The sequence below is a fragment of the Kryptolebias marmoratus genome, linkage group LG7 (genome assembly GCF_001649575.2).
Source record: "Kryptolebias marmoratus isolate JLee-2015 linkage group LG7, ASM164957v2, whole genome shotgun sequence".
NCBI classification, from domain to species: Eukaryota; Metazoa; Chordata; class Actinopteri; order Cyprinodontiformes; family Rivulidae; genus Kryptolebias; species Kryptolebias marmoratus.
This window is the reverse complement of record NC_051436.1, coordinates 3,631,250-3,657,631: the sequence shown is the minus strand read 5'-3', so window position 1 is coordinate 3,657,631 and position 26,382 is coordinate 3,631,250. Positions and strand designations below refer to the sequence as shown.

At 44.9% G+C, this 26,382-nt stretch overlaps 2 protein-coding genes across 2 annotated transcripts; both read left to right on the top strand.

The window, feature by feature from the left end:
• The first annotated feature begins 395 nt into the window (after positions 1-395).
• On the top strand, positions 396-18,699 carry chrnb1 (cholinergic receptor, nicotinic, beta 1 (muscle)). The gene is made up of 11 exons (XM_017436053.3): positions 396-628; positions 4,671-4,804; positions 5,876-5,920; positions 6,178-6,287; positions 7,450-7,558; positions 7,647-7,791; positions 7,989-8,174; positions 9,214-9,437; positions 11,348-11,523; positions 15,741-15,888; positions 17,004-18,699. The coding sequence occupies exons 1-11, from the start codon at positions 565-567 to the stop codon at positions 17,148-17,150; spliced, it is 1,488 nt and encodes a 495-aa protein (XP_017291542.1). The 5' UTR covers positions 396-564; the 3' UTR covers positions 17,151-18,699.
• A 934-nt stretch (positions 18,700-19,633) lies between these two features.
• On the top strand, positions 19,634-26,034 carry chrnb1l (cholinergic receptor, nicotinic, beta 1 (muscle) like). Its single transcript, XM_017436043.3, has 11 exons — positions 19,634-19,730; positions 20,426-20,559; positions 20,760-20,804; positions 20,941-21,050; positions 21,637-21,745; positions 22,011-22,158; positions 22,258-22,443; positions 23,676-23,899; positions 23,974-24,134; positions 24,699-24,837; positions 24,931-26,034. Exons 1-11 carry the CDS (start codon positions 19,634-19,636, stop codon positions 25,069-25,071), a joined length of 1,494 nt encoding a protein of 497 aa, XP_017291532.1. The 3' UTR covers positions 25,072-26,034.
• Positions 26,035-26,382: the final 348 nt, after the last annotated feature.

Here is a 26,382-nt window from a genome sequence, read left to right as displayed (position 1 = left end):
TTTGAGGAAGATGTGGTGTCATGGCGGAGAACCCAGGAGGCCCAACACCGGTGGAAAGAGAAGAAGCAGGTAATGAAACGGGGGATCTGGGGTCTATAACAGGGGTGGGCATTCCATGTTTTCCTTGTTCCTCTGCTCCAACACACCTGATTCGAATCAATGGGTGATTAACAGGCTTCTGCAGAACAAGAAGAGGTGATTTAACCATGAATCAGGTGTGTTGGAGCAGAGAAACAAGTAAAACATGCAGGATGGTGTCCCTGAGGACCAGGGTTGCCTACCCCTGGTCTATAAGATGTGAGAACTGACTGAGGTCGTGTATCTACAGACTGAGAGGCTGACATGCATCAACACCCCCCCTCTTCCCTCGATGTAACCTGAGTACGCAGCAGTTGGTCGGGCTGCTCTGACTGACAGACGACAACAGTTCAAACTGGCCAGAACCAAAACTCCCGAGTCCAGCCGTTTGCTCTCCGAAAGGCACAGGAGAAAAGGAATGATCTGAAGAAGCTGGTCGCTCGAGGATCCTTTTTCTGAGGAGAGAGTTTGGTTGTGGAAGGCACCATGAAGAGTCTGGACATGTTGTTGCTGTTGGCGTGTTGCTTTTCCAGCCTGGGCACCTTGGGAGGTAAGGCAGCGGCTGACACGAGACGACGGCGCTAACGCCACACGTACACGGACGAAAAAAAACAAAAATAAAGCTGCAAACTTAATATCATCAAGTCAAAAGCACCAAATTAATAAGAATCCTTCTGTCTCTGGACACAGCTTTGGTTTTATAAAGATTATTTAGTTGATATATATACATCCTGCAACCTTTTGTTCGTGTTGTTTTAGTGTAATACTTTTCCTCAAACAACCAAAACAACTGTTTCCATCCAGTCTCAGTTAATAGTTCACAGTAAACATCAACACAATAGATATTAACGTAGAATACTACTTTAAATACAATTAAAAGTGTCAAAAAACATTAACCTCATCCAGAAAAACAGTTATATTTTTAACTGGATTAGCCTGATTGCCATGAGATATAGAAACAACTTCTAAATAGCACAATAGTTCGTTTGACCTTTTACCTGAAGAGCTAGAAGCTAACTGCTAACATGCTAATGCTAATTTGTTTATTTACTTCGACACTTGTGTATCGATTGTTTGTAGCAAAGCATAAATAAAGCTTCTTCTAAGCTGTTTAAATGATTGTATTATTTATATAACAATGCTAACTCCAACATGCTAGGATGTTTATGTAGCTTGTTAGCATTTCCATTTAGCATAGCATAAAGGATGCTAAAATATTTGGGGTTTGTGACTTTTTAACTGCATAAATACATATTTAACCAAAGGTTTCTTGTAGGTTCTTTTAATAGGCATATTTAAAATAGTATCCACTTGCTAAGTCTGACATGTTAGTTATACAGCATGTTAGCATTTCCATTTAGCATAGCATAAAGCATGCTAAAATACTTGGATTTGTGACTTTTTAACTGCATAAATACATATTTAACTAAAGTTTTTTTTTGTATATAGTTTCAATAACTATATTTTATTTTTACAAAAAAACAACATTCACTTGCTAACTCTGACATGCTAGGCTGTTTATGTAGCTTGTTAGCATTTCCATTTAGCATAACAAAGGATGCTAAAATGCTTTTTAACTGCATAAATACATGTTTAACCAAAGGTTTCTTGTAGGTTCTTTTAATAAGCATATTATATTTAAAATAGTATTCACTTGCTAACTCTGACATGTTAGTTTATGTAGCATGTTAGCATATTTGCCTAGCATTAGCATATAACAAACAGTAAAATGCTTAGTCTTTGTGACTTTCTACATTTCTTGTAAAATGCTTTGTTTTTAATTTAAAAGTATCATTTGTTTGCTAACTTTGACAAACTAATAAGCAGCGTTTATTGTTAGCCTAACATTGTTTTATTTCCTAGTCAGCGTGGTTTTAAATTAAAAGAAAATTATTTTCAGGTGACCAAAAATTGGAAAACAGGGATTTTTTTAGGGATCAGTAGAGGAGAGACATCAGCAATCAGTTAAAATCTGTATACTTTGACGATAAACAGCATTAGATTCAAATGAAATACTTCAGGTTATAAAAGTGACACCAGACTGATAAATTATGTGTCAAAAAGGCCAAGTTTTCAGTGAAACGCCTCAGAAATACAGTTTTATTGCTGCGTTTCTTCATTAAGTGCCCTGTCATTACTTTGTGCTGTAACTAAACACCATATAAATTAAAATTAATGTATGGATGCATAATTAACCTGCAGGTGGGACACAAAAAAAGTCTTCGGGATTAATAATGTATGACTTTCTCATATTTCATGTCATGCTCAGGACGTCAGGTAAATAAAGGGCACTTCTTAAAACAAGTGGAATAATAATAATGATGATGATGATGATTAGGTGTTCAATGTCGCATGTTTGGGGAAGCCTACAACCGTAACAAGTATCTCCAGAGACTCTACAATCATGTGTTAGCCTTTTATTTAGAGAAATCAATGAGATTCTTGACTTCGGACGGCTGATTTGATGACTGAGCTCTCACAGTGATGTCATTTATATCGAACCCCATCGCTGTCTGTGTCGATTTCTCAATAATTTCTACCGCCTCTCGCTGAAATTAGTGAGCTGATGGGAGGCGAAAGACCGCCAGAGGGTGTCCTTTCCAGAGTAACGCGGAGAAAGAAAAGCCCCCGGCGCCCGGGCTCGTTCCTGTCGTTATCGCGTTTTAATCCGGCCAAAAACAAGCGCTAACTTTTCGTCTTTAAAACCACTTTTCTGTCCCGCCTGTCAGAGGCCTCGCTTCCTCGTTCTTTGCTCGCCGTGTGATCGTCGTCGTTTGTTCCTGTCAGGGTCACTTCCCACCGCAGCCACAGCGGCGCCCGGCGTGATGGATGCAGCGTCACCCGTGCCACTGATTATAAATGCTTCTAACCTTCCGGGGCCGAGGAGGACGCTTGTTTGCGAGTCAAACCCGGGGTTTTCACGTGTGGCGAACACGACGGAACGCAAGTGTTTTTGGTCTTGGGAGGATAAATCTCTGACGACTGCGGCTGTCGCTGCCGTTAAAAAGGAAAAGAGAGGAAATCTCGCTTTTCAGCTTCTCAGGGTGTTTTGAACTCGTCAAAGTCAAAAGCAGCTTTCAGATCTGCAGGATCGAGCAGGAAATGGGTTCTAGTTTGTTGGTTCCTTCTACTTGTTTCCATTTTCTTTGGCTGTGCTTCCTGTCGTGGTTTCACACCTGGGTTTAGTTTGTTTTCCCGTCAGAATCGGTTTGTTTTGTACGCCTTCGTCTTCGTCGTGCGTGCCGATGTAAGTTGGTAAGAGTTTCCGCTGCAGCACGTTTTTGTTTCAATAGAAAATTATCCCTTTTCCTTCAGGGACCCGTCTCATGTTCCCAGAGTCGTGTTTGAGTCCCTTAACGCCAACATGACGAAGGTGGGGGGAACGGAGGAAGAATGAGTTCAGGAGTGTTTAAAAAACAAAAAAAAACAAAAACTGGTTCTGAGTTTTGTTTAACGGTTGTTTCCCTCAGTGATTCAGTTCAGGTCCAGAGAGAGAAACCACAGGATTGTTTACCTCCACCGAGGAGGTTAGGACTGCCTGTCTGTCTGCTTGTCTGTCAAGGGTGATCACCATTGATTTCAGGGTGAAGGGGGTCAAAGGTCAGAGTTGCATGACCTTATGCTCCAACAATTCCACCCTGTAATGGGAACATTAAACTCCACAGCTGGACACCTCTTAGATCAAGGGTGATCACCATTGATTTCAAGGTCAAAGGGTCAAAGGTCAACATCACAGTTGACCTAGTCTTATCTCAAGGGTGATCACCATTGATTTTAATGTCCTGGGGTCAAAGGTCAGCATCACAGATGACCTAGTCTTATCTCAAGGGTGATCACCATTGATTTTAATGTCCTGGGGTCAAAGGTCAACATCACAGTTGACCTAGTCTTATCTCAAGGGTGATCGCCGTTGATTTCAAGGTTGTGGGGTCAAAGGTCAACATCACAGTTGACCTAGTCTTATCTCAAGGGTGATCACTGTTGATTTCAAGGTCATGGGGTCAAATGTCAGCATCATAGTTGACCTAGTCTTATCTAAAGGGTGATCACCGTTGATTTCAAGGTCATGGGGTCAAAGGTCAACATCACAGTTGACCCGGTGCTCTAACTCTCCAACAGTGTGATGTAGGAATGTCAAACTGCACAGCTGGACACCTCATGGGTCAAAGATGATGTCTGTTGATTTTCAAGGTGCGTGGGGTCAAAGGTCACATGTGACCCTTTATTTCCTGGTTGTGTCCGTTGGTTTGTTTGTCTGTCTGCCAGCAAAGATCAGGTAAAAATTAAAGAACAGATCTGGATGAAAGGTTCAGGTTAAATTCTGGGGTTAAATTCTGGTTCTGATCCAGATTCTGATCCAGATCCAACCGTGGCCTCGGCGGAGGTTTGAGCTCTCAGTGCTTCTAGTTTATTTATCTGTTTTAATAAAAGATGGAGTTCACTTCCAGCGTTTTGTTTCTTTTGTAACAAGGAGCAAAGATCAAAGAGTTTGGGTTCTGCTGCATTTTATCACCATTAAAGTAAAACTTACAGCTCCACCTGAAGAACCGGCCGGATGAAGTGAACGTCCTCCCTCCCTTCGTGTCTTCCAGGTGCCGTGGACTTGGAGCAGAACCTGATGAAGACGCTCTTCTCCGGGTACAACCTGAAGGTCCGACCGGCTCGCACCACCGAGGAGAGGGTGGTGGTCCGGGTGGGGATGAGCCTCTCCTCCTTCGTCGGACTGGTGAGCACATCCGACTCCTGAAGGTTCACTTCAGCTGACCAATCAGGACGAGGTGTGGTGTGGAAGGTTCGAAAAACAGCTCCGCTCTAAATGTTCTTCTCAGTTTTATGTTTCTGTGGCGAAAAAAGGAAGGAAATGGAGATCGTCGCCCTCTGAGGAGGCGTTAATCATTAATCTGCTCGATAATTTAGTGGGATTCCATTTAAAATGGCCGCCTGCTGCTCGGGATGAATTTTGCAGAGGAAACGTGACGAGTCGAGGTCGGGTCCCTGCTGACGTCTGACTCGTTTCTTTCTTCCTGTAAGAGGAGGAATGCTTGTCGCCCGCCAGCCCGCACGTCGGAGCTTTAAGGGGGCAACGGGGACGACTCTCAGCTACTACCACACCAGGCTTCAGCTTCACATCTGTAAAACCGTCCGAGTTTAGGCACGTTTGTGTTTGCTAGCATAAATTAGCCATGGCAGCCATCTTGAATCAGGTCAATCAGTTGTACAGGGTCGGCCATTTCTATGGATACACCTTAATAAAACGGGAATGGTTGGTGGTATGAACTTCCTGTTTGTGGCACATTAGTATATGGGAGGGGGAAACTTTACAAGATGGGTGGTGACCATGGCGGCCATTTTTGATCCAACTTTTGTTTTTCCGATGGGAAGAGGGTCATGTGACACATCAAACTTATTGGGAATTTCACAAGAAAAACAACGGTGTGCTTGGTTTTAACGTAACTTTATTCTTTCATAAGTTATTTACAAGTTTCTCACCACTTATAAAATGTGTTCAAAGTGTTGGATTGTCAATGCAACCCTCTTCTCCCACTTCCACTTCCTGGAAAGTGGATTCGTCGTCGTGGGCCCCGAAGTCTCCCGATCTGACCTCGTTAGACTTTTATCTTTGGGGTCATATGAAGGCGATTGTCTCTGCTGTGAAGATACGAGATGTGCAGCACCTGAAACTACGGATACTGGAAGCCTGTGCTCGCATTTCTCCTGCCGTGTTGCTGTCAGTGTGTGAAGAGGGTTGCATTGACAATCCAACACAATTATTAACATGTTTTACATTTTCTTTCAGAACATGAAAAATGAAGAAATGAGCACAATCGTCGTCATGAATCTGGTAAGTTCATTCGCTCATCGGCTCTCCTTGCTTCAACCTGACAAACTGTCCGGTTTTCTCAAAGTGAAGGAAGTCCGACAGTTTCTCGGGATCTTCCTTCATGGGAACTATCAGAAACAGTAAACTGAGTCGAGGACGCTAATTAAAGTGGTGGGAAAAGAATAAAAAATGATAAAATGACAAATTGGTTCCATTTGTACTGAATAAGCAACGTTTCTGCCCACTACTGTTGGCCTCTCTACGATCACTTCCTGCAGGAGTGGACAGATTATCGCCTGACGTGGAAACCCAAGCAGCACGCCGGCATCGAGGTCCTTCGGGTTCCCTCGGGGAAGGTGTGGCTTCCTGACATCGTCCTCATCAATAAGTAAGAAACACAAAGTGGCGTTAATCCGTAAGGAGCTTGGGGCGGTTTGATCGGTGTCTCTGCAGCTTTGTTTCGTTTTATGTCGTCAAACCACAGCTGTCCTCGCCAAAGAGCACCATGGGGACCGCTCAGGAGGGCCGGACCGATGGGCCGGACTCACTTCTGACAAATATAACATTTAAAAGTCTTTAAATTATTGTTTTTCATTGGCTCCTAACCAGAAACAACAACCGGACTTTGAAAATCTGAACCTGACAAACTCTGCTTAGCAGTATGCATACGTCCACAACTGCTTGACTTTTGGAGTCAGACAAGATTCAAGATGGCTGCCACAGCTAATCGAAAGCAGCCGGTGCAGATATGCGACTACGGTTCAGTCAGTTTTACAGATATTGAGCTGAAAGTGCAGTGATAATAGGAATCAACATTATTTTTAGGAATGGTTGGTCTTTGTTCCCCTACAGCAGAGGTGTCCAGTCCTGGTCCTGGTCCTGGACCGTCCTGCAGGTTTTAGATGTTCCTCTGCTCCTCCGTAGGTCTTTGGGCTCTCCTGTTAATCACTCAGTCATTCAGATCAGATGAGTCAGAGCAGAGAAACACCTAAAACCTCCAGGATGGTCCAGGACCAGGATTGGACACCTCTGGACAGAGTCAGACTTTAGCTTACGAACGATAATGGAAGAACAGTCGACAGATGCATCAAATGAAAGACTCTAAACTCCAAGAGCAGCAAGTGTGGCCTCTTCTTTTTAACCCACACGTCCCGGCACACCCGCGTGCCCCCATTAATACCCCTGCCGCTCCATTCATCAACTCTTCATAGGCGATTGAGCGGTGCGGCTCTCTAACAACCGTCCATTCACTTCGAGCTGCACAAACACGCAGGCGTGAGCGCCAACACCGGCGTTTCTGCACTTCTGATCAATACGGGTTGTTTCAGCAGCAGCTTCCCAGACTCAGAGTTTCAGGAGGCCTCTCAGTCCCCGCCCCCCAGTTTGATTACTTGGGTCATAAAAGCCGAAACCCGCCCTGACAGAAGGTTAAATCAGGCCCTAATTGACTCGATGTCTCTGTCTCGGTTCGTGTTGTGAGTTTAACCGCTGGCAGAGATGGATCTTTTCCGTCCACGCCTGACTCGTGTTTCTCCCGTGCGCGTTCACAGCAACGACGGCGTTTTCGACGTGGCGCTGCACGTCCATGTTCAGGTCTACAGCACCGGCAGGGTGACGTGGACGCCCCCGGCTCTCTACTGCAGCTCCTGTGGAGTCAAGGTGAATGCGCCGCCGACCGCCTCCTCCTCCTCCTTTTTTGTTTTCCTCCAAAATGTCCCTCACGCACCTGCTTCTTTGGTTCATCAAGGTGACGTATTTCCCGTTCGACTGGCAGAACTGCTCCATGCAGTTCCGCTCCTACACCTACGACTCGACGGAGATCGACCTGCAGTATGCTCTGGACTCGAGAGGCAACGAAATTAGGGAGATCCAGCTGGACGACGCCTTCAGCGGTGAGCTTCACTTCACTCAGGCGATTTTTTACATCAAAGTGTGGAAAAACTAGAAAATAAAACGCCTTTTTAGGCCGACAGATTTACACTTTTTTTTCAGCCGAAGTTTCAAAACGGCAGCAAACTGAGCTGGAAATCTGTCCAACGGTTCATGAGATGTTTAGAAAACCTCCAAATGTCTTTAAATGTCCTGCCAGAGAGCGGGGAGTGGTACATCCGGCACAAGCCAAGCAGGAAGAACTCGAACGACGACTTGTACGAAGAAATGACCTTCTACTTGATCATCGAGAGGAAGCCTCTGTACTACATCATCAACATCATCATCCCCTGCATCCTCATCACGATCATCGCCATCTTTAACTTCTACCTGCCTCCCGACGCCGGTAAAACTTCAGATTTACACTCGGATCCGTCGACTGCGAGCTCGGGATGACGCAGCGGTTTGTCCGCTCTGCTGAGTCATTGTTGTTCTCTTGTTTTAAGTTCCTTCTGTACGTTTTTTTATTTTTTATTTGGACTCGCTCCGTGCTGTCGTAGCTCTTCATACATCCGGGCGCTCGGCTCTTTCGAGAATAAAAGCTTTTTACTTTTAGGTTTTTAGTTTTTTTTTAGAACATTTAACTTTATTTAAAATAAAATTCCCCACAGAAACGCATTGAGATCTCTTCAGTTCCTTCAAAAACGTTGTTTTCTTTAAAATCTGCTTCAGCAAACTTTCTCTATTTTTGCTTCTTATACCAGTTTTAGCTGCCCTTTAGCTTTTAGCTGCCATTTTGTTTCTTTTATTCTGGTCCTTTTAGGCCCTTTTAGCTTTTAGCTACAGTTTAACTACAGTTTTGTTGATATTAGCATTAGTTTTGCTAACCTTAGCTTTAGCATCATTTTGCTAATTCTCGCTACAGTTTGGCTAATTGTAGCTTTAGCGTATGTGCCACTCATTTTAGGTTTTAGCTGCTGCTTTTAGCTTGTTTTCTGCTCATTTCAGCCTCTGTTCTGCTTGTTTCAGCTTTAAAAACTCACAGAAAAATATTGTCTCTTTGGTTGTTTTACAAACACACCAAACACACATTGTTTTACACGTACAAAACTATAAAAAAAAAATAAAAATATACAAAGAATCTTGGAAAAAACTTATCAGGCTTGTGTTGGAACCAGCCGATCAGCTTCAACGTTCAGAATCTAACCTGGCGCCTGTTTATATTTATACATGCATGTCCTTCAGCACCCGCAGCGCCCCTTCTTCCCACAGCCTCGGATGCTGTTATTTTACGTCAGCCCAACGCGGCGGTTTTAAAAGCTTGTTGAGCTCAGCTGTGTTGGATTCAGCTGCTGATAATCGAAGGGTCTCGTCGTCACATTATCATCAGTGTCCGTCTGTAGCGACCTGCAGATAAACGTTCTTCTTCTTCTTCTGTTCTCCAGGCGAGAAGATGGGTCTGTCCATCAACGTGCTCCTCACCCTCACGGTGTTCCTGCTGCTGCTGGCCGATAAGATCCCCGAGACCTCGCTGGGCGTCCCCATCATTGTCAACTACATCATGTTCACCATGATCCTGGTCACCTTCTCCGTCATCCTGAGCGTGGTCGTCCTCAACCTGCACCACCGCTCGTCCAACACCCACAGGATGCCCCTGTGGGTGCGCAAGGTCAGCCCTCCAGGGTCACAGCGCCGGTCCGAGAAAAACGTGCAAAACTATAAAATATAAAAAGCTTGTTTAGCTCGGCTGTGTTGGATTCAGTTGCTGATAATCGAAGGTTTATCTGATCGGAGAAAATGAGCTGAAGAGGAAGTCTTCAGTCTGTCAGGCGCCGCAGGGGGACATGTCTTCTAAAATAAAAACAGCCAACGCTGGGAGTCATCTGTGTCCTTAAATCTGCAAGTAGAAGACCGTCGACATGAAACAGAGCACTAAGAGCTGCCAGAGTCCAGATTTAAAGACCTGTTTCCATAAGAGCTTCTTCAAACTGTCGTCTTGAGATGAACCTCCCTAAAGCGACAAACTTCTTACCTGGCGGCGCGGCTTTTCCTTCTGTTCCCACGCCGTGCGTCTGGGCCGTCTCGCCTCCGCTCGGCTGCAGATTCAGACCGCCTCTTGAGCCGAGCGTCCGTCGGGAGAGGCCCAGAGGCGTTTAAAAAGGCGGCGGCGGCTGAGTTACGGCAGCTTTCAGGGGACGAATGATGTCTCTGTAGGAGAAGAAGAAGTGCTCTCTGGTGGGCCATTTCCTCTCTTGTGTTCCCGTTTTATTGCATCATCAGACTGTGGGAAATCCTAACGGATGCCACAGAGGATCAATAGGAAGAAAACGTATTGAATCCCATTGATTTAAACAGAGTTTGTCTGTAAAGGCTCCGCTGTCGGCTTTAATAACCTTCAGTGGATAAAGGAATGCAGACATTTTAGCGTATGAACTGTGTAGGAAAGGTGAAGAAAACCGATGGCCGGTGGCTCATTATGGTCACCGCGGTAACAGCACCTGTGTCTCTCACTCCCTGACTGCAAACCTAAGAGTGCCAAACAGAAAACAACTAAAAACTAAGCCTGTAACAAACAACAGACAGTTGCCGTGCAGAAAATACAAGTCGGATCTTAGAAATTCTTGAGCCGTGAGCGGCAGAAGCCTCCAATGGTCACACACATGGATTTTCACGTGTGTAAACTCTTTTATGTGGGATTTATGATGAGCTAAAAGGAGCTTTCATTTCAGCCTTTTAAGGTAACGTTTCAGAGGCTTGGGGCGCACTCCGCACTCTGAGGAGATTTGTTCAAAAACAACAAGTCCTACAGCCGTGAGAGACCCGCAGGATGAAAGAGGACAAAAATCCAGACATTTTGATGTATATTTTGTTTATGTAATTTAAAATAAAAAGTGGTAACGGGAAGAGTTTGTTTCGCGAAAGTTTTAGACGGCTCAAACGTCAGTCGAACGATCTGTGGAGAAATCTGTAAAAATCCTTCAACTTAAACTGCAGTTGCGTTAAAAATAGTTAAAAAATATCAAAGTTTGAGTTCAGGTGTGTAAAGTCCAACTTTCTGTGAGCCGTTTAAACTTTGAACGGCGTTCCTGCAGCGAAGAACGCCTGAGCTGTGGAGCTCCGAACACGGCGGCGTTCTCTCGCCCGAATCCCATTGAAGTGAATGGGGGAGGGGGAGGGGACTTCTCGCAGTTTCACCAAAGTTACCAAAGATGGCCGCCTGCCAGTCCCCATCAAGGCGCAGGTTCTTCTTTAGAGCTGCAAACAAAAACATGGTGACTAAACCCAGACAGAACGGTGTTGACGGTGCTTCAATGGAAGTTTAGCTAAAACTTACGTCTCGTTTTCTTATTTGGCGTCCTTTGTGACCCCATGGACAGTAAAGATGGCAGCCGATGAGGAAACAAAAGGTCACACGACGACTATGTTTACTAAAATCACCACGGAACTCACAGTCTTAAAGTCTTTGGTGTCTCATTAAATCCAGTTTTGCAACCATCGGCGGACGTTCGCAATGTTTTCTGATCGATATCTGTGACGAGATCTTTCTGAAGGTTTCGCTCGTCTTCTTCACGTCTCCAGATCTTCATCCACATGCTGCCTCCCTACCTGGGCATGCTGCGGCCCAAGGTGGAGACTCCGCTGTCCCTGGAGGTCGCGCCGCAGCGGGAGCCGAAGATCTTCAACATCAGCAAAGTCGCCGATGAGTACTTCATCCGCAAGCCGGACTCGTCCGTCCTGTTCCCGAAGCCCAACAGGTGAGGGCGCTTCCGTCGGTTCCCTTCAAAACAAGAGCTGTGTTCAAGTGCTAAATGGGTGAAATTTCACTTTAATGGTTGTTTCCTGTTTCACATGTGAAAATATTCGTTCACCTGATTGTCTTGTGGAGGTTTTCCTGGACGTCCACACTGGCCTGAACCGTCAACGATTCTGTTTTTTTCCACTTTTTGACATTTTTTGCTCTAACTGAAGAAAAACCGTGAATTTCCTGTATTTTTCACATGTGATCCCATGTGAAAAACTTTGTGACCACATGGTATCAAATGATTGTGCTGAAAAGGTTCGGAAATCACATGTGGAACATGTGCAAAACACGTGTTTCACGTGTTAATTTTGTTTTCACATGTGAAATCATGACTTTTCCACATGTGATATTCATGTTTTTGTTTTCAAAATTCACATGAGAAATATGTGCAAAACACATTTCATATGTTAATTTAACATTATCCTGTTTGAAAACATGACTGGCTTTTCCACATGTGGTGTTCACATGCTTGTATTCTAAATTCATACAAGAAACATGTGCAAAACATGTTACATGTTCACATGTTAATTTGACACATTTGATTTTTCCATATGTGAAATAACGTGCTTTTGTTCAAAGTTCAAATTCAGGAATTTATGTGAAAAACACAAGTGTTTCACATGTCATTTAAATAACGTTTTCACATGTGAAAATGTGATTTTTCCACATGAGAAACACACAAACATTGTGTTTCACATGTTAATTTCACAAATGTGTTTTTTATGTGAACAAATTTGTTTCTGTTTCAATTTCAAAGTCCGGAAATCATGTAAAAACACGTTTCACATGTTATTGAATTAAGTTTTTCACATGTTAAAATGTGATGTCTATGAGATTTGCTTCAAACTGAAGAGAACGTGCAAATACGAAACAAATACATTTGTTTCACATTTTAATCTAACATTTTTTCACATGTAAAAATGTTTTTTCCCCATTTATGACATTCTTGTGTTTTTTGTTACAAATTCACATTAGAAACAAGCAAGACGTGATTCACATGTTATTTGACAAATGTGATTTTCCCATGTGAAAAACCTGTTTCACATGTAAATGTTTAAAAAACATTTTCACATTTTTCCACATTACATGCTTGCTTAAAAATCACACAGGAAACGTGTTTTTTCACATGTGAGTCTCATGTGTTTGGTCTCTCTGGAGTGGAACGTTCTTGTTGATCCGGCCGCGGTCCAGAACCAGTTCTGCTCCTGAAGCTGCTGAGTGATGAGCTGGAATTGGGCCGATGTCTCACAGCTCTGTCCATCTGTCCACTTGTCTCTCTGTCCATCTGTCCACTTGTCCCTCTGTCCATCTGTCCCTCTGTCCCTCTGTCTACATGAAATAATCGGCCTTGCACCACTGTCGGTCAGTCAGGAGACGTGTCCACGTCGGCAGTCAGCTGTGGGGCGTCCTAACAAAGCCTGTCTTCATGTTGTCCCGTCAAAACGCTCGAAAGTTCTCCCCACACCGTCCCCTCAGACGTCCCCCCCGAGAAATTAAATCTGTCTGGAGGGAAAAAGCTGCTGCTGAAATAACTCTGAGGGCAGGTGTGTGTGTGTGTGTGTGTGTGTGTGTGTGTCGGGACACTTTGATGAGACAGCAGTATCTCCCAGCAGCCTGTGCACACACACACACACACACACACACACACACACACACACACACACACGCTCACGTGCACCTTATTAATTGGTTTGGTGCACGTCCCGGCAGCGGACGTGACCGGTTTCAGTTCAGAATAATTTCCTGAAGAAGAGCAGCTTTGAGAGCGTGAGGAGGCTGGGTCACCCCCCGCCGCCGCCATCATCATTCTGTTTCCGTTTACCTGACGGGGGCTTCGCCTCCTCACGCACAGCTGTGACTCCAAACTTCGTGCACGGAATACCAAACAGCTGATTTCTGGTCTGACTACATCATGGGGTCATGATGCGACACTGCCCTCTGGTGGCGAGACCCGCACACTGCAGCTCAGTTTATTATTATTATTATTATTATTATTATTATTATTATTATTATTACTGCTGTTTTTCATGTCTCTCTGCATCTGTAAATATTAGGGGTATCTATCACTGTCAGTCTGGATGGAATAATCTATTTTTGAAACCCTAAACTTTGTCAAGAAATTTGATCAAAGCTGCAACCGAATTAAATATTTAAATGAGTTTCTTTGAAACAGAAAGAACAGCAATAATGAGATTAAATGGCTCCTCGTCGGCTGATAAATAGATTATTTCTTATTGTATTAAAAGTAAATCGGAACGTGAAAAATACAGAACTAAAGAACTGAAACTAATTTGACTTTTAGAGGATTCTGTGTGTTTTTTGGCGCCACAAGGCAGAAAAAAAAAAACAGGATAAAAGTTTAATTAGAATGTCTGAATGCGTCGACGTCATCGATCACCTTCACTGGAATGATGTTTCTGCTCAGAATTTAAAAAAAAGGTTTCCTGTCAGGACCGGTCCAAATACGGTGGACGCCATTTTGGGGTTGGGCTACAGAAAAGAAGGAGCGTCAAGAAGGACAGAAATGTTTCTGACCGTTAGCAAAATATCTCCTAAACCACCTGCAGGAAGTAAGCGCTAGACAAACCTGATTCAAGATGGCCGCCATGGACCATGGCAATAACCGCTGCAGACAACCCTGTTTGTCTGTTAGCAAAATATCTCATAAGATGGACAGATTTTAATAAAACTTTTAGGAAATAATCGTCGGACGTTCGTCCACAGCTGACTGACCTTTGGAGTTAATCCATTTCAAGATGGCCGCCACAGCTGAGCAATCTTAGCAAAAACAAAAAATGGCTACAGCTCAGTCAGTTTTACAGATACTGAGCTGAAGGCTGAAGTGGTAGTAGCTGAGAGTCATCCTCAGGACATAATCTTGTTTGTGAACTGTGATCATGTTTTGGCCTTCAGGGCCACCGTAGGTCAGGACGTAATTTTGTTTTCCTCAGTTTGATGGATAAAGACAAACAAACACATTTTGCTGCGTGGCGTTAGCACTCCCGTGTGAACATTTCTCAGTGACAGCCGAACGTAGCCGCGGCAGCGGCAGCTGGCAGCCGGTAACCGAGGGAAACAAGTCAACACAGAAACATTCGCACGTAAACACAGAAACCAGCCGAGGCGGGGAGCTCCTCTGACCCCCCGTCCTCTTCCTCCCGGCATCCGGCTCGATTCACAAACTATTTTACAGCTTTTAATTAGCGTCTGGACTCCCAGCAGAACACATTCTGCAGACCCGTGTGTCGATTTACAGCTGCAGAGATTTACGCTTCCTTCCAGAGACATCCTGGACCCGCAAACTATTTTTAGTGTCCCCGCTTTTCACCCAAACATGAGGAATTTACAGTCCGACAGTGTGGCATCTCCGCTTCACGCAAAAACTCTCGAGGCACAGTCAGATAAAACATACTGATTTATATTGAATTTAATCTAATTATTTATTATATTTATCTTTTATAATATATTATGAACTATATCTCGCCATTTTCTGACCTCAAATGTTGTCCTTACAGGTAAAATGTATCAGTTAATTTGGTAATAAATGAATGGTTTTAGAAATGTTTCTTTTAGAATCGATAGCAGCACAGGTTCTTTGTTGAAAACGTAAAAACGGCACCGCTACACCCCGAGCAAAATGGCGGTGATTAACACCCGGCGGGCTGAAACTACGAGTAAATATCTGCTGAAATCGTCTTCAAGAGGCCAAAAGTCAGTAAACTAATCAAAAAGTTGGCCTCTTTTCGAAGTGAGAGTTTCAAACTGCGGCTATGCTATGATGCTAACGCTAATGCTAATGCTAGCTTAGCAGGAACGTGTCTTCTTCTTTAACTGAGCCACAGCTAATGTTTGTTAGCGTCATTATTTATAAGAAAAACTATAAGGTTCCTGTGTGTGTTACTGTTGGGTTTCGATGTCGTGATTTCTTTGAGCTTTTATTTTGAAATTGTCCTCCGTCGAAAAGGCGAAAGACGCCCCTGTCCGTGTGTTTGTATCTCTGTATGTCCAGCACCAGGGGACAGACTTAAAGGAAAGTCTCTGAACATTAACGTTTTCGAGGCGCGATTAGCGCTAACGTCCTCAGACGAGATGATGAACGGTATCATATCTGTCCTCGTGCAGCGGGAGTTCTTGGCGTTCTGACGGCTGGTTTCTTGTTTTTGTTCTCAGGTTCCAGCCGGAGGTTCTGAGCGTGGATCTCAGGAAGTTCATCGACGGGCCGAGCTCCTACCTGACCTTACCTGACGAGCTGAAGTCGGCCATCGACGCCATCACCTACATCGCCGAGGCTCTGCAGGCCGAGAAGGACGACGAAGCTGTGAGAGTTTCAGCTCATTGTTCCTTCAGGAGGTTCTAACTAACGTGAACGCCGACTCACTCCGCTCGAACTTCTTCTGCTTCGGGCTAATTTATTTATTCTTATATGTTTACAAACATTTCTCCCATAAAAACCTGCTGAGGTCTTTTAGATTCCATCAAAAACATGAAACTCAGCTCCTGGATCTGCTTTTACCTTCTTATGCTACTTTAGGTTTTAGCTACCCCTTTCCTGCTTTCAGCTATCCTTTTGCTGCGTTAAGTTTCTAATTGTCCTATGCTACTTTTTAGTCAGCTTGTTCCTGATTTTAACTTTTAGATTTCCTTTTTCTACTTTTAGCTTCTAGGTAGCCTTTTGATACTTTTAACTTCAAGCTAGCCTTTTGCTACTTTTAGCTTCTTAGTTATTATTTTGCTACTTTTAGCTTCTTAGTTATCATTTTGCTCCTTTTAGCTTCTAGCTAGCCTTTTGCTAATTGAGCTTCTAGCTAGCCTTTTGCTACTTTTAGCTTCTAGGTAGCCTTTTGCTACTTTTATCTTATAGCTAGCCTTTTGCTAATTGAGCTTCTAGCTAGTCTTTTGATATTTTTAGCTTCTAGCTAGCCTTTTGATGCTTTTACCTTTTAGCTAATTTTAGTCTAGTTTAGCTGTTAGCTCACATTTTGTTACTTTTTGCTAGCCTCTTGCTACTTTAGCTTCTAGCTAGCATTTTGCTTCTTTTGGCTTCTGACTATCCATTAGATTTTGTAATCAGCCTTCTGCTTTAGCTTTTAGCATTTTAATAATTTTAGCTATCCTTTTGCTACATTAGCTTCTTGCTAACCTTTTCCTACTTTTAACTTCTAGCTAGCCTTTTGCAACTTTTAGCTTCTTAGTTATCATTTTGCTACTTTTAGCTTCTAGCTAGCCTTTTGCAACTTTTAGCTTCTTAGTTATCAATTTGCTACTTTTAGCTTCTAGCTAGCCTTTTGCTAATTGAGCTTCTAGCTAGCCTTTTGCTACTTTTAGCTTCTAGCTAACCTTTTGCTTCTTTTAGCTTTAGCCTCAGTTTCAGCTCCTTTATTAAATTTCACCCGGCTCGGTTTGTATTTAGCCTTTTTTTCTCTCCTCCTACAGCTGAAGGAGGACTGGCAGTACGTGGCCATGGTGGTGGACCGGATGTTCCTCTGGATCTTCGTCGTCTTCACCACCGTGGGCACCCTGGCCATCTTCGCCGATGCCAGTTTCAACCACACGCCCACCGACCCGTTCAAATGGGCCTGAGGAGCCGAGGGGCGCCGAGCCGCCATTTTACTTCGCCAGTGTACAACTTTCTCTCAGATTTATGGATTTTTAACCGTAGACTCGTTGATCACAGTCCAGTTTTAGCATTTTAAACCTGACTCATTTAACCCTACTTTGCAGTAGAGGCAGCTTGGAGCCTTTAAAGAATTTTAGCCAGATTGGAGGCGGATATTTATACCTTTTTGTCGTCACATCAACACCCCGAACAACCAGCTGCTACAGCTATCTGGCCGCGTGCCTTTCGCTGCTCTGTCGCTCGTGCTGAAGGGATATTTCTGCAGCCGCTGTAATCCTGTTTGTGCTCTGGACGTCGGTGTGTTCAGCGCGGTCGGTGTCCTCTGCGTCCCGACTCAGAGGACACCGCACGTCTCTGTCCGTCCTTGAAGTCCTGCGCTTTTGTTTTTGGTTTTAACTTCAGTAAAGACCTGAGGGGGGAGAATGTCAAAGCCTCCCATCTGTTGTCACGACGCTTCTGTTCGAGCTGCGATCCCTCACCTGCCCGTCGCCTAATAATAGTCCTCATAGTAGCCCTAAAAATAGTCCACGCTGTCCACGCTGGTCCTGCTTGCTGTTGACCGGGCGTCCCCGCTACGCCTCTGTGTGGGAAGTTCAGCCATTTTATTTTAAAATAAAAAGTAATTCCTTGGAGGAACGCGTTTTGCTCGCCCAACCGAACCACTGGACGGATTTTAACGAAACTCTCAGGAAGGAATCGCCGGATGCTAATCCACGTTAGCCAACACGAAACGTGGCTACAACTCTGTCCGATGCGGAGATATCGAGCTAAATCACGTGATCTCACGTTGCTGCCTGATGTCATTTCCAGGGTTCGATGAGTTGATTTAAAACTCTGGGGTTAAAGGCGGCGGTTTGCTCCTTTTAAGGGACGGCGGAAGGTCCCAGTCAGCTCGGTGACGACTCTTATTTATTTACAGCTGAAGCTCTTTGTTAGCGGAGCTTCCTCCTGACGTTGCTGACAGCTCTTCAAAATTAAACGCCTCCGCGCTTCACTGCTGTTCACCTCCGTCCACAGATTAACACGCTGGCCTCGTATGAAACCGAACCACCGAGGAGATAAGCTGTTCAGCAGATACACAGAAACACTCTGACCGATGTATTTATACGCAGGGGGGTGTTAAATCTGAGACACTTTGTCTCTCTGATTTATGGACGGGTCGTTTCCTCGCGCCGCGAACTCCGACGGGGATTATGGAGGACGACAGGAAACACCGGGAGGAGCCGCTGATTGAAGGAGGCAGAACGGAAACAACTGATCAATAAAATGCAAACACTTTTACAAAAAAGCAAGACGAGGGACCAGGTTCTGCTCCTTCATCAGTCGGTGCTCGAAGTTTAAATGTTACAGAGACTTCCTGACAGTTTCTACCGCAGGTCTAGGCTTTATTTGTCTGATAAAATCTGTTCATGCTCGTTGGTCACTGCCAAAATCATCTCACTGCTCCTGCGAAAACATCCGGGTGTTGTCATTTATTTTCAATTTCAATAAATATCTAATTATTCTCCTGAAGCTTTGTTACGCTGTGGGTCTGTCGGGTTTTATTCTCGTTGATTTAAACAGATAAACACTGATGTTTATGCTCAAACTGTGACTTTATTAGTTTTTATTAATGCAGATAAAGCACTGCATCGTCTGCGTAGAAGATGACGTTGATAATTATATCCAAACTGTGGCTCTGCTGGTTTTAATTTTTGTGATTTTTTCGTAGATTAACCACAACATCGTCTGCATAGATGATGATGTGATAAACAATCTTTTGTAGAATATTTTAAAAACTATAAATTCATTTTAAATCTAAGTCTTAAAGACTAAAGATTAAAGATTAAAGGTTGCAGTTACCCATTCTTCTCTATAAATGAACTGGATGTGTTATTTTCTTATAACATTTTGATTCTTTGATATTTTAAAACCAATTCAACCTGAGCTGCAATGAACAACTTCAACACAACCATTGGGAAATGGCAGCTGAGGGATGAAAAAAGGCGAGAAGATTTGATTTAATTTGGACGAGGAATGAAGAGAGGAGGACCAGCCGCGGTCCTCTTCATCTCCATCAAGCCTCCGGTCCTCCTCTGTTCTCAGAAAAACAAAATCAGCTCTGCCCAGCCGACTTGTTCTGTGCTCCCCAAAATATCTCGGTGGTCACGACCCCGTCCAACAACCCCCCACCACCACCACCACCACCTCCACTCCACGCCGCCCCCACAGCGCTAACCTCAGATTGGCGAGCGCCAACAGGTGCCACCGCAGGCCTCCCAGTACAAACACATTCCACAGCTTCTCATGACTCCCGGCACGGACGCCCAATCAGGTCGCAGATTCACGGCCACAAAGATACAAGCTGCTGGGACGGAGGTGACGTCCCACTGAAAGAGCTTCGGGAGACGGCATAAAATAAAACCTGAGACCTTTCGCCAAGACGGGAAAAGTCCACGAAGATGTCATGGCTGCCATCGTGGGACAAATGAGGATAAAACCTAAAAGTGTGAAGATGATCGTGCTTCTCGTCATTGGTGGTTTTATTTGTCTCACTTTTACCGGTAAGGAACGTTTCTGTTGCTTCATTTGCAAATGTTTGATCGACTCACTGTAGTTTTAGTTTGTCTTACAAACTGTGAAACTAAAACATACAGGAAACTGGGCGTAATTGTAGGAAGGAGTTTGACCTTCGACCTCCGGCTGCAATCAGCTCCACCTTCACCTACAACCAGATTAATCAGGACTTTTACTGGAGTCTTAAAATCCTTTAAAACCAGAAACCTCCGATGCTGAGCGCTGAACGACTTCACTGGAATTTACTGAAGACGCTAAAACTGAAGTGTTAAAGTTGAATTTGACAGAATAGCAGCTAAAAGCTTAACGTAGCTTAAGAAGACAAAACCGTCGTGGTTATGGTGAAGCGGACGTCAATGAGAAGGAGGAGTTTAAAGGAACTGAACGGATCTCGTTCAGTTCCTTTAACTGAAAGGTCAAAAAGGTAAAAAAGAAAAGCAAACACAAAGATCAGCCGTCTGTGCCGCCGGTGGGATCAGGTGGTATTTTTAGCTTGTCGTTTCGGTGCGAATCAAACGCCGAACCACAGCAGGTGGGACTCGTCGATCCACGGAGAACAAAAACATGATCTGTTGTCCTGATGTCCACAGAATCTCACGCACGCTTAAAGCGATAAGATTCGATAAGCGGGCCATCGAATCATCGCCCTCACTTCCCATTCGTTTGGATTTCTTTCACCCAGGAGCCTCGGAGACGGAGCGGAGGCTTCATAAGAAGTTGTTTAAGGACTACAACATGAAGGTCCGGCCGGCTCGTCACTGGGCGGACAGGGTGACGGTGCGGGTGGGGATGACCCTGATCCAGCTCATCAGCTTGGTAAACACAACCAGCTCTCGTGTTTCTAAAACCACTTTGGTCTTCCTTCCATTTAAAGTCAAATGGTTTGAAGGCAGTCTAATGAAATCCTGTTGCTGCATTTGGTGAAGACGTCCAATAATCCGCTCAGTCTCTTTGAAGAAGTATAAGTTGTTCGGTAAATGTTGCATCACATTCTCTTCCTGTTTGGTTCAAAACAGAATGAGAAGAACGGCGAGATGACGACCAACGTCTTCATGAATCTGGTACGATTCGTTCTTTACAACAGATCAGACGCTTTGTCTGTGTTTGGGGTTTTTACCTTAAAGGTCTCCCTGCGTCTCAACTTATTTGTTTCTCCTGCTTCGATGCTGCCGTCCTCTTCCTCTCCATCCGTCCCAGAACTGGACAGACTACAGGCTGTCCTGGAGCCCTGAGGAGTACGATAACATCACAGTTTTGAGAATTCCTCCCAATAAGGTGTGGCGTCCGGACATCTATCTTATAAACAAGTAAGCAGCCGAAAGTTCTCTTGTGTTGTCATCTATCGTTGCCAAGCTGTTAGCTTGACTGTGAGTAGCTGTTAGCTTAGCTTTATGTAGCTGTTAGCTTGGCTCTGTGTAGCTGTTAGCTTAGCTTTATGTAGCTGTTAGCTTGGCTCTTTGTAGCTGTTAACTTGGCTCTATGTAGCTGTTAGCTTAGGTTCATATAGCTGTTAGCTTGGCTCTTTGTAGCTTTTAGCTTGACTCTGTGTAGCTATTAGGTTGAGTCTATGTTGCTGTTAGCTTGACTCTACATAGGTGTTAGCTTGGCTCTCAGTAGCTGTTAGCTTGACTCCTTAATTAGAATTTCTCCCTGATTCTCCCAACTGAGATTGCGCTGTCTGCTGTCTGCTGTCTGCTGTGTTGTATGTTTCTTTATGGCTACAGAACAGATTTTTCTTTCATTATTTATTATCTCAAATGAGCCAAAACTGGTTGAGTCCATAAAACGTGACATTAGATGACCTCTGCCTCTGCAGTAAGCGTGTTCAGATGCTTGTGTGACACATGGACGCGGAGGGGACGCTCCCTAACATGAACTCTGTCCCCCTCACAGTAACGATGGACAGTTTGACGTGGCTCTGTACGTCAACGTCCTGGTCTACAGTAACGGGATGGTCGTTTGGTTGCCACCGGCCATTTACCGCAGCTCCTGTTCTATAGAGGTACTGTCGAAGGGATCAGATCCTAACCAACCGCCACGTGTTTGTGTGGGACTAAAACAAGGAAATAATATCTAACTTAAACAGTCGAAGGGCCGCGCACAGAAGAGATTAGATCTTTAATGTCAGAAGAGTTTTATTCATGAATTTTAACTGTCCTAACTCCCTCCAACAGCTTGTCTGCACTCATTCATTTCTTAACCTAAAGTCCAGCTGGTGGATAATATCTTGACTTCATGTATAAAGAGGAAGTACTGCACATCTGTAGGTGGCATACTTTCCGTTTGACTGGCAAAACTGCAGCATGGTTTTCCGCTCGTACACCTATGACGCCTCGGAGGTCAGCCTGGAGTACTACCTGGACGAGTACGGCACCGAGATCCATGAAATCGTCATAGATGAGAACGCCTTCACCGGTCGGTGCCAAGCTAATCAGACACTTCTACTCCCGAAAGATTTAATCCTGTCCCGACTGCGCCGCTGAGTTTATTTTATTTTATTTATTTTAATCGCAGAGAACGGAGAGTGGGCGATCTGTCACAAACCGTCGAGGAAGAACGTTAAGGACGGCCTCTACGAGGACATCACCTTCTACCTGATCATCGAGAGGAAGCCGCTCTTCTACATCATCAACATCATCGTACCCTGCATCCTCACCAGCGTCCTGGCGATATTTGTCTTCTACCTTCCTCCCGGAGCAGGTCAGCGCACCGAACGTGTTCCGGCTCGATTACGACGGCCGTAAGAGTGTCCCCAATAAGAGCACCATAACGAGATCCCTCAGAGAGCACAAACCTTACGCTGCTCCTTCCAGGTTTTACGCCTTTTTACCGTTTCTGGTCAATCACCGGCGTCCCCGACAGACATATAAAATATACTTAAAAGCTTTTAGTTTTCTCAAAAAATGACAGTGTGCCTTTTATATGACAAAAGTTTGAAAATGGACCATTCATTGACGGTGCGTCTTATAATCCGGAGCACCCTATAGACCAGGGGTGTCAAACCCAGAGACGCAAGGGGGCCAAAATTAAAAATTTGGTCCTAGCCAAGGGCCGATCACGATCCATATTTATTAAAAATTACGTAAATTTATTGGTTTTAGATTCATTATGTCAAATTAGTCATATAGAAATATCAACGACCTTTTCCCAGTTACAGATTATACAGAATTTAGAGCAAACAGACTTTAATGAACACAGACAAATAGATCAAACTTTAAAAGCTCATCATTAGCTGTCATTTCTTACGCCTCACTCAGCTTTTAAATTATTTTTTTAATATTAAAACAGATTTAAAAAAGCCATCAACAAAAACCTGATCATACAGAAATTAAAACTATATATTGTTGGCTTCTAAGTCACTGTCAGAGAAAACTTCATGAATTAGGCTCAGTTTTTTTTTAAGCAAAATAAGAATCAGAGACTCGATCTGAACCAGACTGGAGGGCCGGATGAAATGTTACAGAGGGCCAGATCTGGCCCGCGGGCCTTGAGTTTGACACGTGTGCTATAGAGGTACGGTACACGGTACAAAATTGCCAGGACTAATTAGCCAAATTTTGGAGCATTTGTGAGTCAGACTGCAACAACCTGCTGGTATTAAGATCCTACATCTTCCCCTCATCAGATCCTGGGAGGATTAGTGACGAAAGACATTTTAATTACGGTGCCGTCAGTCACTTCTTCAAATAAAAACAGCTGAAGTCTTTGTTGACTGTCGGCATCCAGAGCTGTTCTGCGAGCAGATGCTTCTCCACACATCAGATCACAGAAATCTGAAGGTTTTATTCCCAGAAATGTGTTAAAAACGCTTCATCTTCTCATCACAGAACGGGGCGTTTATGGGTCATGTTTTTAAGCAATATTCCCATTTAAAAAAGTATTTCCAGCTCCGGTGCAAACCCCATGAAGGTTTCCGGTTGTTCCGTCCGCAGGAGAGAAGATGACCCTGTCCATTTCTGTCCTGATCGCTCTCACCGTCTTCATGCTGCTGCTGGCCGACAAAGTCCCCGAGACGTCCCTCGCCATCCCCATCATCGTCAACTACGTCATGTTCACCATGATCCTGGTCACCTTCTCCGTCATCCTGAGCGTGGTCGTCCTCAACCTGCACCACCGAACGCCCAGCACCCACATCATGCCAAACTGGGTCAGAAAGGTACTGAGAGTCCATCGGCGCCAGCTCGGTAACGCTGCGACACCCAGCTTCGGTGACTTCTCACACGTTTTCAGGTGTTCATTCACGTCCTGCCCAGATACATCGGCATGATGAGGCCCAAACCAGAGGAGCAGCCTGACAGGGACAGCTCGCCCCCCCTGAGCGCCGGTGGACACCAGCCGGGAGGAGAGTACTTCATCCACAAGATCAACCACGACCTCGTCTGGAGAGGAAGGTAAGAAAACTCGTCCTGCTGAAAGCATGACTCAGCAGGTTTCACACCGCCTCACCGTGGTGAAGAAAATAAAACTGAGAAAGTTACGAATCTATCGAGTTCAAACTTAGGTGCAACTAGAAGTCCTCGGAGAGTCCAGTCCTCCACCGAGGACACAGTTTGATCCGGATCTTAATCTGGATCAGAACCAGAATTTAACCCAGTAATGTGGTCGAGTTAAGCTTCTTCTTCTAGCCTGAAACAGTTGCTCTTCCACCTCCTCTTCCTTGTCCTCGTCTTTTTCCTTTTCCTTGTCTTCGTCCTTTACCTCTTCCTTTTCCTCCTCCTCATCCTTGTCCTCTTCCCTGTCCTTTTCCTTGTCCTCGTCCTTGTCCTCGTCCTTTTCCTCGTCCTCGTCCTTGTCCTCTTCCTCTTCCGTTTCCTTTTCCTCGTCCTCTTCCCTGTCCTCTTCCTTGTCCCCGTCCTCCTCCTCGTCCTTGTCCTCTTCCTTTTCCTCTTCCTCCTCCTTGTCCTTGTCCCTGTCCTCCTCCTCTTCCTCCTCTTCCTCTCTGGGTTTCGTTCCAGGTGCGAGAGCTCGCTTCTCCTCCAGCGGCTGCCGGACTCCGACCGCCTCTGCCTGATCCTCCCTCCCAACCTGAAATCGGCCATCGCTGCCGTGACTTACGTCGCAGAGCAGCTGAGGAAGCAGGACACGGACGACTCGGTGAGCACCAAGCCGGCCTCCGCCCCGCCCTGTTCCCCCCCCCCACGCGGGGGGAGGGAAAACGCTGAGTCGGTGTTTCTGTTTGCGTTGCAGATGACGGGAGACTGGCAGTTCATCGCCCTGGTGGTGGACCGTCTCTTCCTGTGGCTGTTCGTCGTCATCACCACACTGGGAACGCTGGCGGTGTTCCTGGATGCCAGCTTTAACTACACGCCCGATGACCCCTTCCCGTAGAGGACAACGCTGAGGCGGACCAGATGAGACTTTCCCCAAACCGACCGGCCCACCTGGCCGTGGTCGGCCTCGGAACATCCGCTTCACCACCGAAACAACGATCAGACACCATGTTTTTAAGTTTATACAACATTTAATGGTTTTGAATTATTGTTTTTTGAATAAATCACACTCCTGCTCCGATGTCACCATCTAAAACTCTAAAAACTTGAACTCCATCTTTCCTGACCGTCACTGAACTGAGCGTAGTTTAGCGTTTTAGGCAGCAGAGGGCAGTGATATAATGTAAAGTTAGAAAAAAATGACTTTTTAAGTGTATTTGTCTGGATGTGATAAAACCATAACCATTTAACAGATTCTGTTCGAAGCCAGTCTGGTGTTTACCGGGTTGGAAGGAATTCAAATCTGACTTCAGGTGAGTGAAAACAACAGATTCCACCACGTTGATGTTTATTAAACCTAAACAGAGTCAAAAGGTTAAAAACTAATGTTCCCAGAGGAGCAAGAAGCACCAGATGCCAACGATCAGATGGATTGATTAACTGATCGCCTCCAGTAAAGCAGCAGGTCTCGCTGCTTTGGAGAAAACAGGTGTGTTAGCACAACGCCAGGGTGGAAAGACATCAGCAGTGACCTCAGAGAAGCAGCCCGTCAGCCTGGGGGGCGGGGTCACAGGACCTCTAAGAGTCCATCAGAGAGAAAGGTTGTTTGAGATGGCTGCTAATCCTCCCGGGAGTTCACGCCCCGGCAAACTCACCCCGAGGTCAGACTGTGCAATCCTCAGGAGAATGAGAGCCTCGGCTAAAAGGTTAAAGGTCAACAAAGAAACGACCTGAGTGTGGCTTTCGTCTGAAACGATTTTGGTTTGAAAAGTTTCGTCTGAAGGAACCGAAGGACTGAAGTGGAGGTGGTTACCCATAATGCATTGTCTTATTTGTTAAGCACGGTGGTGGAGGGCTGATGGTTTGGGCTCCTTGTTGCTAAGGTGACCATGAACTCCTCCGTAAACCAAAGTTGGGGTCGGTACCCCCAAAAGGGCCGCAAAGCACCAACTTTAGGGTCTTCAGACACAAATTAAATTTAAAAACGGTTGATCATGACGTTCTTTTGTTTTCCAAGAGATAAAAAAACCGGTCGTTACAATGCGACGAGTTCTCATTGGGCCTGAAGACGTCAACCGAAGATCTTTGGGGTCAGGAGCGTCTGCTGCTGCTCGTTTGTGGGTTACAGGTTCTAAAGTTTGGGGGACCGTTGTCCTGGAGTCAAACGTGAGGACGTCTGAAGCTTGTTGGACTCAACAGGACAACAATC

Bases quoted from the DNA above. Each gene is read 5' to 3' on its own strand.
- chrnb1 (XM_017436053.3), top strand. From the start codon at position 565: ATGAAGAGTCTGGACATGTTGTTGCTGTTGGCGTGTTGCTTTTCCAGC. The intron at 4,805-5,875 runs GTGAGCACATCC...ATTTTCTTTCAG, and splicing joins TCTCCTCCTTCGTCGGACTG to AACATGAAAAATGAAGAAAT. The intron at 5,921-6,177 runs GTAAGTTCATTC...CACTTCCTGCAG, and splicing joins CAATCGTCGTCATGAATCTG to GAGTGGACAGATTATCGCCT.
- chrnb1l (XM_017436043.3), top strand. From the start codon at position 19,634: ATGGCTGCCATCGTGGGACAAATGAGGATAAAACCTAAAAGTGTGAAG. The intron at 21,746-22,010 runs GTACTGTCGAAG...GCACATCTGTAG, and splicing joins GCAGCTCCTGTTCTATAGAG to GTGGCATACTTTCCGTTTGA. The intron at 24,838-24,930 runs GTGAGCACCAAG...TTTGCGTTGCAG, and splicing joins AGCAGGACACGGACGACTCG to ATGACGGGAGACTGGCAGTT.